Source organism: Silurus meridionalis, chromosome 13 (genome assembly GCF_014805685.1).
Source record: "Silurus meridionalis isolate SWU-2019-XX chromosome 13, ASM1480568v1, whole genome shotgun sequence".
Lineage (NCBI taxonomy): Eukaryota > Metazoa > Chordata > Actinopteri > Siluriformes > Siluridae > Silurus > Silurus meridionalis.
Genome location: NC_060896.1, coordinates 3,748,058 through 3,761,347, shown reverse-complemented (window position 1 = coordinate 3,761,347; position 13,290 = coordinate 3,748,058). Strand labels below are relative to the sequence as shown.

At 39.7% G+C, this 13,290-nt stretch overlaps 1 protein-coding gene and 1 pseudogene across 1 annotated transcript; both read right to left on the bottom strand.

Moving 5' to 3' along the window:
• Positions 1-1,035: 1,035 nt before the first annotated feature.
• On the bottom strand, positions 1,036-5,303 carry LOC124395955 (annotated as a pseudogene).
• A 3,938-nt stretch (positions 5,304-9,241) lies between these two features.
• Positions 9,242-13,073, bottom strand: LOC124395954 (extracellular calcium-sensing receptor-like). Its single transcript, XM_046864850.1, has 6 exons — positions 12,961-13,073; positions 12,316-12,601; positions 11,372-12,193; positions 10,832-11,053; positions 10,539-10,662; positions 9,242-10,140 (listed from the first exon to the last, which is right to left on the bottom strand). Exons 1-6 carry the CDS (start codon positions 13,014-13,016, stop codon positions 9,242-9,244), a joined length of 2,409 nt encoding a protein of 802 aa, XP_046720806.1. The 5' UTR covers positions 13,017-13,073.
• Between the last annotated feature and the right edge of the window lie 217 nt (positions 13,074-13,290).

The following is a 13,290-nucleotide window of genomic DNA, read 5'->3' as shown; positions in this document are numbered from 1 at the left end:
TATTTTAGTGACAGATAAAAAAAATCTATAATCTTAAATACTGTAGGATCAGATAGCATGTTGGAATCGATCTGTAGGAGCCTACAGATACGTACAATACCCAATTGAGTTCTGAGTTCCACAGTCCACATCCATTTCAGGCTTATTATCTAGCTCATGTTTTGGTCTCCTTTGAAAGCGGATGCAGTGCTATGAAAGGTGCTGGGGTTCACCAGAGCAGCTCTCTGGCATTAAATGTTGCAAGCGGTCAGATTTCACTGCAAAGAGAGCATTCAGTCCCTCTGAACAGGGCTGGGGTCAGGTGATACACTTGCAAGGAAACGCAAACCACTTCTAAAATACATTCTCACATATCAACACATTTAAACACATTCAATGACTTTTAAATGCAGCTTCTATTTCACTTTGAATTCTGAATACTTTAAAAGGAACCGAGACGTTTAGACATGACCCAGTTCACATTCCTTTACCACATGCTGAGAGGGTCAGATTTGCACCACTCTTCATATACACTGATAGACAGTTAGATCACTTTCATCACTTTCAGAAAGAAGGAAATTCACTACTGCTTAGTGATTAGAAACCTCACAGCTTAGGACTGCGTCGTGACTTTAACATAACACCAGGCAAACACTTGACACTTTTTGTTTGGGTTGTGTGATCAGATTTGTGTTGACTTGCTAGTAAATGAAGTAATCCAAAGCACTAGTGCCCCCTGGTGGTAAAAACAGAATGCACCGGTTTAACAACTTGGTCTTGGTTAAAAGGGCAAAAATAATAATAATAATAATAATAATAATAATAATAATAATAATAATAATAATAATAATATTTACATTCAAGTATTTTTTTTAGATTTCTTTTATATTTATTTCTTTATTTATTTTATTCACATTTTCTTTCCAGGTATAGATTTGCATCACACTAGGACATGGGCCTTTAAAATATCCCTTAAAATACAATTACATCAAATAATAACACAGTGTTTATCATTCTAGTAAAAAAATAATGTATAGAAAATAAAAGCCGCAGACATCACCTCCCACCCTTTTGAGACATAAGATATTTTTTTGTATTTTTTTGAGGCATAAAGATAATGATGTAACATTTTGGGGCAAAAATACATAACAGGACCCCAAAACTGGATGCTAAAATAGCAAAAATCTCTACTGCGACTGTGAACTTTCCAGGAGAGCTGACATAAGCTGGTATATAGGCAATCCAAACGGCACAGAATATGAGCATGCTGAACGTAATGAATTTGGCTTCGTTAAAATTATCAGGCAGCTTCCGAGCCAGAAAAGCCAAGATGAAGCAAAAGGCGGCCATGCAGCCGATGTAGCCAAGCACACAGCCGAACAGTGCCACTGAACCCAGGTGACATTCCAAGATGATCCGGTCACGGTACAGCCACGTGTTCTTCACTGGATATGGTGGACTTGTGGTCAGCCAAGCCACACAAACAGCACACTGTATGGCAGAGCAGATGAACACACCGAATCGCTGCTGAGGAGGCCGAAACCACCGTGCTGCATTATTGCCAGGCAGTGTGGCCCTGAAGGCCATGAGAACCACCAGTGTCTTGCTGAGCAGGCAGGAGAGACAAAGTGCAAAAGTCAAACCGAAGGCGGTGCGTCGGAGTGGGCAGGCCCAGCGAGGGCTGGCCTAGAAAAGTGAGGGCACACAAGAAGCAGAGAGAGTGACATCAATAGCAAGAAGCTCAGCTCTGAGTTGTTGGCCCGCACCAATGGTGTGTCTTTGTGACGAATGAAAATGACAGCTACGGTCACTGTAGCAGCTACACCCAGGATGGAGGTGGCTGCAAGGGCCATTCCAAAACCCTCAGTGAAGGACAGAAACTCAATCTGCTTGTCGACACAGCTGTCTCGTTGTGGGTTGGACCAGAGGTCCTCAGGGCATAGTGTGCACTCTGGCTGATCTGAGAGCAAAGATAAATAAGTTTAAGTAGTGTTATGATGTGGGAGTGCAGTCATTCCAAATGATTATGTGGCAACCTTTATAAACCCTTTACATGGTAATATTATATATAATATATACAAACAGAAATATAACCTAAAGTATGTTTGTCTTTGGTATGTACCACAACTAAAAGTGAAGTTCAAGCTTTTCCCGAAAGTGTAAAAAGAAGAACATTACATTATTTACATGTTGCATTCCAGAGTTCAAACAAGAAATCAAATACAAATCAAATATATGACCATAAAAACCTTTATTTACAGCCCAAACCTTGGTATGTGCCACAGTGGTGCATAGTATTTGAGTAAAAGCTCTTTGATTTCACAGCTGTTTTAAACCTGAAATGCTCATTGCACAAAGCCTGAGCATATAAAATATATATACATTTATACATTTACATACTACATTTCTACATTAGTTTACTTACATATATTTATGCCAATTTTTCAGCAATGACAGATTTTTCGTAAAATGCCTAGAAAGAAACCCAATGTTTGCCTGGTAATTCATATTACATTTTTATTAATTTTTGCTAAATGGTTTTTTTTCTTTATATGCAATGGAAGATGTGGAGTGCTTTAGTGTTTCACATCCATAAATAGAGAAGTTAAAAAAAAATACTCTTGAATCTTTTGAATGTTGCATTAATGTAATTTTATTGTGACATAAATATAAGTTCTGGAGGCTCTGATTTAGTGACATACCTAAGCCATTGCTGATGCTACCCTCTGCACAGGGTACGCAATCATAGCAGCAAATGGGTTCTCCCTTACGTGGGGCTTTCCTGTAGCCTGGCTGGCAGCTGGCTGAGCACACTGAAACGGGCATCTGAGAGGCAGAGAGAAATGTAGAAAAGAATTGAGACAAAAGGTTTAAGAGGAAGAATCATTCTAGCCGGCAGCATTGATTCCTGCGAGATTTGGATATTTCCCAAAACCGAATAGTTTTTACCTCCTTGGAGCCACCTGGCCACACAATGGCATCCTGGTAGATGAGTAGTTGCTGTTCGGGCGGAAGAGACGAGTCGAAGCGTCCGACCGTAGCAAAGTGCATCGGCCCACCACTGGGATCCTTCTGCCAGTTAACGATGTCATAAGTTCCTGCAGGGTCTCCATATTTATCAAAGTACACAGAGTCACCGAACTCGGTGGTAAAGTTCACCTCCTTGAGGTACTTTATTACCTAGTGACAAAGTATGCTTATTAAAAATCTGGACAGGATTTCATAGAGGTGAGCGTTCTTTACTGTACAATTCTAAATCATTGTGCCCTTTAGGGAGTCTAGAAATACCTGCCAGGGGTGTAGACTGTAGATATCTGGACAGACTTGCTTAACGGTACTGCTTTCCTGTGTCTGGCAGATAAGCAAGTTGTGCAGAGCATGTGCTGCAGCAAACACAGCTTTATATAAGTTATAGGTGACTCTGAGCTGGGAAACATCATTATAGATTGTCTCAGTGTCCTGAATCCGCTCTTCTCCGGTACACGTGTGGTTATACTGGACCTGATCAGCCATAGAGTCGACAGGAAGACTTGTGTTGAAGGAGCACTGAAACTCTGTTTCCCAGAATTCTCGTGCAGACGGATTATAAGGCTCGGTGAATGGTCGCAGGCTTTGTAGGAAGTCTTTGAGACCGGGGATCTCAGCTCGGCGTATCGCGAAGCCAATAGTGCCGCTGAGAAAAGGATATTTAATGGATATGAGGGTGGAGGTTACCCAGGCCTCACTGGCTACCCACAATCTTCCTGTTATATTCTGCCTTACCATTTCTTCCAACACAGGCTGTATGTCTTCCTCAGTGGCAAAGCTCACAAACACACGTGCAGTAGAGTCTTTCATCAGTTTTACAATATCCTGGATCTGTTGCTGAGTGGGGGCTTTGGGAATGATGCCTCGAAAGGCAACACATGCACCAAGATGGGTTACCTCAGCTGTAAACATGTCAATGCCAGTCCGTCCGTAATCATCGTCCGCACCAAACGTGCCCACCCACGTCCAGCCAAAGTGCTTGACGAGACGAGCCATGGCGCTGGCTTGGTAAGAGTCACTAGGGATTGTACGGAAAAAATAGGGGTACTGCATTTTGTCACTCAGGCATGCACAAGAGGCAAAGTAACTGATCTGGGAATTCAAACAGAGACAAGAAACAGGGTCAGGGTGATGCGAGAAATATATTGCCTGGCCTGGTCGACATTGAGAGAAGTAATTCTCATAAATTTTTTTTTCTAAATTAGCTCTGTTAATTTCTCATAAAAAGGCAGAATGGTTATATGAATTTCAGATATAAATAATCAGCAGTTTTAGACAATTTGATCGTGTTTTTTTCAATGATTTATGCATTTTTGCCTGATTTTGAACACGTCTGTCTTTTCACATTCTGACACATTATGACGAAATGCACCATACGTGATTTGCATAAAAAAAGAAAATGTGATTATAAGTAAAATATGAATTTTCCATTTTTCCATTTTCATGGATTAAACGTGTGTTTGAACAATGATGTTAAAAAGAAACAAGAAAAATAAATATAGTGAGAAAAAAAGTGAGATGTTTTCAAACAGATGATGAGGTTTCCCCTTAAAACACGTGGTTATTTCCCCAATTAATTTTTACAAATACCAATTATTATATCATTAAATAACAATTATTGCATCTACGGAAATCTAATACATTATATTGTTTATTCCTTTGGTGGGGTGATCCAGAATGAAGATAGGCATCGATGTGCACATTCATACACAGTGTACTCTTAAAATACAGCTCACCATTGGGACAATGATCGGATTAAGCAGCCTGGAGACAGATATGGATGCGCTGGATCCTGAGTCCCCTATGAGAAGAGGGATGGTAGGGGATGAACATGCCCCTGTGCTGTTCCTCTTCAGGGGCTGCGAGATCACAGACAAGGCGGTTCTTGCAGACAGAGCCACTGTCCAACATGTGTCATAGATTCTGTAGCCCAGAGTGATGTTGGGCAGCAATGCAGGATTCGATTAATTTCATCAATGAAAAAGATCATGGACTGAGACCAGCGTAAGGCACGCAGGTTTAACCTAAAGAAACGAGCAACACAAACACACACACAACAACAAAACAAAAGTTAGTTAGGATTACTTAGGCTAAAATACATACTTTGTCCCATGATGTGAAAGAAACACTATTACCGATACAACATGACCTAACAATCATCACTGGATAAAAACAACATCCTCAGAAGCACAAAAGTGATTTTTTTCACAAACATTTTACCCTTTGCATTTCCTCTTATCTGGTATACTCCTGAAGTTCAGTTCCTGCTCCACACTCTTAGAATGGATGGGGAACATAGCAGCCAGAATCACCTGACCATCTTTATGGACCACTGCAGAGTCCAGGTCCTGCCAGGGCTGACATTCTTCCTCAGAGGAAGTGTGTCTGGGCCCGAGGAGAGACAGCAGCAAGGCTATGACCTGGAACACCATCATCCTTACTCAGCACTCAGACTGTACACTCCTGAGATGACATTAAAACTAAAGAACTTTATAGATGCGGATTATAGAAAAGCCTCTCTGTAGGGACAAAAGGGGTGACATACACACAGGCAAAGCCACGCATGCGCAAGATCATACACCGGTATACACACACACACACACACACACACACACACATTGTTAAGGAACGAGAAGTGCTTTTGGTTCCTAGATGTCAAACAACAACTAGTGAAATACAACATATATTTATATACAGTACACACATGTTCTCCTTCAGTAGTTTTTCTTTATTTAATAAATACTAAAGACTTCCAAACATCCAAATGAAATAACACATCTGGACTAATGTACTTAACAGAAATTTGCTTAAAAAACAGAATATATAAACAATTTTAGATTGTCCAAATTATCTACCTTAAGTGACAGCTTGCAAAACTCAACATATCATTCCCTCATCAAACTCACGAGGAAGTCACCTGGAATAATTTTTGGCTTGTCAGGAGTTCATTTGTGAAATTTCTTGCTGTTCTATAGAACATCAGTTGTCTTGTGCAGAGGAAACGGTGAGTACAGAATCAATAGCCTTATTAGTGCTACTTTATCATTTATTTCAAAAAAGACAGACAATCCAAAAATAATAAAAAACTTTAAATATATCCCTAAGTGCAGCCAAAGGATAAGTGTATAAGAATTCCCAGCCTTAGAAACTTTACTGTACATAAATACTTTATATACATGGTTCTTGGAAATTAATGGAAGACATATTTTAACACCCACTGACCAGAGGAGACTGCGGGAGTCAGGCCTGGTCGAATTGTGTCAAAGAACCAATTACTTTAGAAGAACAACAGAAGAAGAGACTTTCTTGGGCCTAGAAACACAAAAAATGGACATTACATTAGTAAAAAACTGTCCTTTGGTCTGATTCCAAGTTTGAGATTTGTATAGAGGATTAACAGACATTTCCTGAACTACTACGTCCACTATCACAGATTTTCAAGGCTGCAAAAATCTCTGTTAACACTCTTCCAAATCGTTTGTGTCTGAATTCCAACACTGAGGTCAGATAATAGTCATTGGAGGGGGTTGTGTTTTGATATCAAATTCATGGTTAAGTCACAACATTATTATAACAATTATTTTCTAAGTCAAGTCAAGTTTATTTCTATAGCGCTTTTCACAACAGACATTGTCTCAAAGCAGCTTTACAGAAATCAACAGTCAAGGTAAATGGTGTGCATTTATCCCTGATGAGCAAGCCGTGGCGACTGTGGCAAGGAAAAACCTCCTTAGATGTTATGAGGAAGAAACCTTGAGAGGAACCAGACTCAAAAGGGGAACCCATCCTCATTTGGGTGACATCAAGAGTTTGATCATAAATCTTTCAACAATACAGAACACTGGAGAGTGAGAACTAACATGAGCACTGGAGTATAAGATTATAAATAATGTTCTTTCTGCAGTCTTATACAGTCTATATGGTTTGTAGCTCTAGTTTTATGAGCTCAACATTTGTGATCATCACAGATCCAGCATCAGCTTCTCCATGCCAGAGCCTTTAAACACTTCAGGAGGTCCAATGTCAAAATCACACATGTAGCGGGATCCAATTGGCACTGATAAGTCTCTAGATGGTTCGGGATGTTTACGAGTTCGCCATCTACTTCTTCAAAGGTCCATAATCCTCATGAGGTGGGACGTGACTGGAGCTGGCCAAACCTCAGGAAGCCTCGGGATGGGGAGAGAAAGAGAAGCAGTGGAGAGGAATTAGCGTAGCTGCTGTTCATGATATTAACAGCACAAGTTGATAATGTGCATGTGATCAGATGTTCTGGAGCACAAGGTTATGATGTGAGACGTATGTTATGTGTAGGCTTTGCTAAAAAGATATGTTTTTAATCTGCACTTAAACTGGGAGAGTGTGTCTGAGCCCCGAACACTGTCAACAAAACTATTCCAGAGTTTAGGAGCTAAATGTGAAAATGCTCTACCACCTTTAGTGGACTTTGCTATTCTAGGAACTACTAGAAGCCCAGAGTTTTGAGATCTTAGGGAGCGTGACGGATTGTAGCGTGTTGAAAGACTGGAGAGATACATGGGAGCCAAACCATTTAGTGCTTTATAAGTAAGTAGCAGTAGTTTGTAGTCTATTCGAAACTTAACAGGAAGCCAGTGTAGAGATGATAAGATTGGAGTTATGTGATCATATTTTCTTGACCTTGTAAGAACTCTTGCTGCCGCATTCTGAACTAACTGAAGCTTGTTTATTAATGATGCAGGACATCCACCTAGTAACGCATTACAGTAGTCTATTCTGGAGGTCATAAACGCATGGATGAGCTTCTCTGCATCGGATATAGACAACATATTTCTTAACTTAGAAATTTTTCTAAGGTGAAAGAAGGCTGTTTTTGTAACTATGTTGAGATGATTTTTAAAAGATAAGTTGCTGTCTAAAATAACACCCAGGTCTTTTACTGTTGAAATGATATTATAACACAATTATTAGCATGTAAATAGATGTTATTCTATCTTGTTTAATTCCTTATATTGTTTAGCCTTTTTGTTTGTGTAGTCTATATTATATCTATGAGTTCTGAATTATTAAGGTGTGATCTCAGATTTATGTTTATTTCGGACTTTATGTAATAAATCTTTTTTTTTTCTCTTCTACTTCTTTTTGTGATGGTAGTTTTTTTCAATGACTGTAATATGAATATGTATTATGTAATATGTATTATTGTAATATAAACTCAGTCATGCTTTAATTTTCTTATTTCCACTTCATGGTGACGTTTAACATTTTATTTATTCATTTATGAACAAATGTATAAAGTTTTACTACATGCATTAAAAATCTACTAATAAAATATATTCAGTTATTCACTCAGCTATCAGTGTGTGAAAATGTGCTTATTGGATTTTTGATGCAGCTGGGCTTTAATTGCTGGGGACATGGGACATGTTTATGACTTCCTCAGGGACAGACCATCTCTAATCTGATTCAGAACGGAAAAATGTGTGTATGTGTGTGTGTGTGTGTGTGTGTGTGTGTGTGTGTGTGTGTGTGTGTGAGTGAGAGAGAGAGTGTTTCTGTGTGGTTTGATCTTAGTATATAGAATACAACCACAACAACAGTGTATGAGTGTATGAATTTATTATCAGTCTCATTATCAGTATTATTATCAGCTTTGACTTCATATACATGCACTTATTTAAGCCACAATTTTTATCTGGACTCCTTTCAGAAGCCCCTTTTAGTGGTCACTGAATATAAATACACGTGTATGTAATGCAATTATACATTTTTGAGTCATTTATCAGGAGTTGACCTAGTGGTTATAATTATAATATTCAAATTCTTATATTGAGGTCTTTTAATATCCTTTAAATTATTTAGTTAGAACAAGCAATTAAGAGCAAGGTGCCATTAAATATGTATTATTATTATTATTATTATTATTATTATTATTATTATTATTATTATTATCTAATGCCCTCAATATATTGTGTTTCAGTGTGTGGCTTCAGTTTGGCTTTTATATCGTGGTTATAAATATTTTCTCCTGACCTCAATATATATCGCATATCTTAATTATTTCATAACATGACTTCAGTATTTAGTCTTGTGGTCTTATCTCACCTCCTTAAACAAAAAAAACTACCTCATTTTCATACATATCAGTTAAAGAAAAATTTTATATTGCAAGCATTTCTTTTTTATTATATTTTAAATAGACATTCCGCAAATTAAACCAAAAGCACAAGATTGCAATCCTAGATTTTTTTCTCTACTATGGTTTTCCTATGAGGTGCTTCTTCGTGTTCTTCTCCGGCCTGAGCAGAATGATGTAACACTTTGGTGCGAAGATACACAGCAAAAGGCCGTAACTGGAAGCCAGGATGGCGAACACCTCTACAGCTACTGTGTACTTTCCAGGAGAGCTGACGTACGCCGGCACAAAGGCAATCCAAACAGCACAAAAAATCAACATGCTGAAAGTGATGAATTTGGCCTCGTTGAAATTGTCTGGTAGTTTCCGGGCAAAAAAAGCCAGCAAGAAGCAGATTGCAGCCAGCAAACCGATGTAGCCCAGAACCAGAGAGAAGGCGAGCGTTGAGCCCATGTCACACAGCAGGATGATCTGCGCTGACTCCCGGGTCATTAGTCTCCGTGGGACCGGAGGTGCCAGGCCCAGCCAAGCACCACAAATCCCAACCTGCACTGCTGTACACAGGAAGATCAGAGCTCGTAGTTGTGGTGGTCGGAACCATTTCATGACATTGCTACCTGGTAGAGTGGCTTTGAATGCCATCAAGACCACCATTGTCTTTCCTAAAATACATGACAGGCAGAGACAGAAGGCAATGCCAAAAGCTGTGTGACGTAACTGGCATGACCAGGAAGTAGGCTGTCCAATGAAGGCCAGGGCGCAAAGGAAGCACAACCAAAGAGAGCTAAGGATAAGAAAGCTGAGCTCTGAGTTGTTAGCCCTGACAAGAGGTGTGTGGCGTTTGAAGGCGAAAACAAGGCCAACAGCAAGTGTGGTGCAGGAGCCCAGCAACGCCACAGCCAGCAGTGCCATGCCCATCGTGTCTCCATAGGACAGGAACTCCACCAGCTTCGGTATACACGCATTTCTCTTTAGGTTGGACCAGAACTCAGGTCCACACGTCACACACTCTATGGCATCTTATGTATATAAGCGTTAAAATAAAAGAAAACAAATACAGAAAATGAATCATCAAAAGTGATTATATTGTGTTTGTCTGTCTGTCTGTCTGTCTGTCTGTCTGTCTGTCTGTCTGTCTGTCTGTCTATCTATCTATCTATCTATCTATCTATCTATCTATCTATCTATCTATCTATCTATCTATCTATCTTTTGTGCCATTTCATGATGCATCAATTGTTTATTTAATGTTTTCATTTATTCATGTATATATGTATATATTTATTAATTTTTGTTAACTAAAATTTGAAATCTAATAAAATGTTTCAGATTCTTGAAAAAAGTACTCAAATGCAGCATAATATGTAAGTGTGGATACATTGTATTTCTTTTTAAAATGACAAGTGCAGGAAATGTACCTGTCTGATTGCTAACCTCCCCAGCTGCACAGATAATGCAGTCAAAGCAGCAGACAGGGAAACTAGGCCTAATGGCTTTCCTGGTGCCTGGGGGACAACTGTTACTGCAGACAGACACAGGGACCTGCAGAGCAAAGAGGAGGCCAACTAAAAAGATATAAATGCCTTATTTTTTAGAGCTAACATTTAATATGTATTTATCAAGTATTGTCTTCGCAACTGATCCAGAAAAAAAAAATGCATGTGAAAATATAAAAAGGTAAGATGTGATGAGGTTTAAGACACAGGCTTACTTGTCTCTGGTTACCATTCCAGATGATTAGCTTTTCCTCTATCAGCAATTTAGTGCTCTTGGTTTCATCAAATGTGCCCACAGTGGCATACTGGACCTCCCCAGTCTCTGAGAGCTGGAAGTTGATCAGGTCATACATGGCCACAGCATCACCGTTTCCATCAAACTTCGTTTCTTCGCCATACTCATTAGTAAAGTCCACTTTTTTTAGATAGTGCAGGAGCTGAGATGCAAAGAGATTAAAAGAAAGACAGCGAGGTTTATAGAGTGGGAATGAGCTCAGAAAATAAATATATAGCTAGAGAGACTTTGGGAAAAAATTTACCTACTGCTAATATCTGAACCATAGTTAATGTATATTTATTTTTTTATGTTGTTATTTTATGTAGGATTATGTAAGAAAACAAACCTACATTAGATAGATAGATAGATAGATAGATAGATAGATAGATAGATAGATAGATAGATAGATAGATAGATAGATAGATAGATAGATAGATAGATAGATAGATAGATAGATAGATAGATAGTTTGTTTTAACCTGCCATGGCTTTATGGTTTGGGTGTCAGGGCAAACACCCCCAGGGAAAGGTCCTGTCTCTGGTACACATTTCAGCATTGCTTCCAGAGCATGAGCAATGGCATACACTCCTTTATAAACATTATAGGAGATTCTCAACTGAGACACATCTGAGTATATGCTTTTTACATCAGCTAATATCTCTGAGCCATTACAAGGGGGCTTGTTTGCAATGGTCCCACTGATGGCAATCTGAGGAGTGCAGCCAAACATCTCCTCCCAAAACTGCAAAACAAAAGGATCATCTGGGAATTTGGAGGGGTGCAGGCGCAGCAGGAAAGGCTGCAAATCGGGGATTTCAGCTCTGCGAATGCCAAAACCCATTGAGCCCTGCAGGATAGACTGAAATTCTGGTGTGGTGAGGATTGCAGCTGTGATCCAAGCCTCGCTGGCCAGCCACTGGATCCCAGTCAGATTGTGTTTGAGAGCCTCAGTAAAGAGAGCTTTTGCATCCTGCTCCAAAGCAAAGACCAACACCACTCTAGCCCCCGAGACACTTATGCGCTCCACAATCCGTGCCATTTCTGCCGGGGCATGGTTTTTGGGAATGATCTCATAAAAAGCAATGCAGGCACCCAGTTTGGACACCTTGTCGATGAAGATCTGGGCTCCTCCACGGCCGTATGCATCATCTCCAGCTACTGTTCCCACCCAAGTCCAGCCAAAGTGTTGTACCAGCTGAGTTAAGGCATTCACCTGGAAGTAGTCACTCGGCATGGTCCTTAGAAAAGCCGGAAATAGCTTCTTATCACTCAGACATGCACAGCTAGAGAAATAGCTGAGCTTCAGAGAGGAAAAGAAAGAAGACCAGAGTGGAGTGGAAATGAACGTAATAAAATTGCACATATGAATGCAGCTTTATGCAAAATTATTCAACATTTGTGTAACTATACACCTATCCTCACCTGTGGCAGTTCAAAAACACCTAGAAAGTGTGCAACCACCATAGAAAGCGTGGATCCTCCATCACCAATGACAATAGGCACCTTGCCCTGACAGAATGCATCTCCACTCCCTTCCTCTCTCCCCCCCATTAGTTCCATGGCGGTGAGAAGCGCATGGCGAGGGGTACTACACGAGTCATAGATCTTGTAGCCAAGAGTAATGTTTGGCAACAGATGATTGTCCCTGTTGATCTTTTCTATGGCAAAAATCATTGTCTGCATCCACCGAAACGTCCGGAAATTAAACCTAGAGACAAAGAAGCTGAGCTCTTAATTGTTCCACAAAATGGGATACGTATTTATGCCTATTGCAAATAATACACAGATCCATGCCTTGCCTGATTATATACATCAGAATATTATCTAGCTGTATCCAGTAAGTTAAGACAAAGTTGCAGAAACAAGTTAAATAATAAAATATTTTTACAAGTGATTAAATAATGCACAAATACAAAGAAAAAAAGGAAAATGCTGATACATCTTAAAACCTGCATGTAAAATAAGCAAATAAATATATATATAATAAAAGAAATATTAATATAACGCAAAAAAAAAAAATAGTAGATCCAGGCAAAACGCTTGTGTATCAGAGAGTGAATGACTGACCCGACGCACTGAGCAGATTCAGGCTGAGCTTTGAAAGAGAACCGTGCCTCCATCATCGTATCATGCAGAGAAAACAAGCCCCCCAGTGTGATATTCCCTTCTCTAGCCACCACGGGAAGGTGCGAAGGGCCAGAGATGAGTCGACAGGCTTGCTGCTGGAGGAGCTGCGAAGAGATCACAGAAGAGAGAAATGCCACAAGCGCACATTCACAAAAACCCATGAGATGCATTCCGGCTCGGTGTACACAGCTAATCGAGCTACATGACACGTTCGCTGTACTCCATAGTAGAGCATTTAGTATGTGCCATTCTGCTACAACAGTGGACACG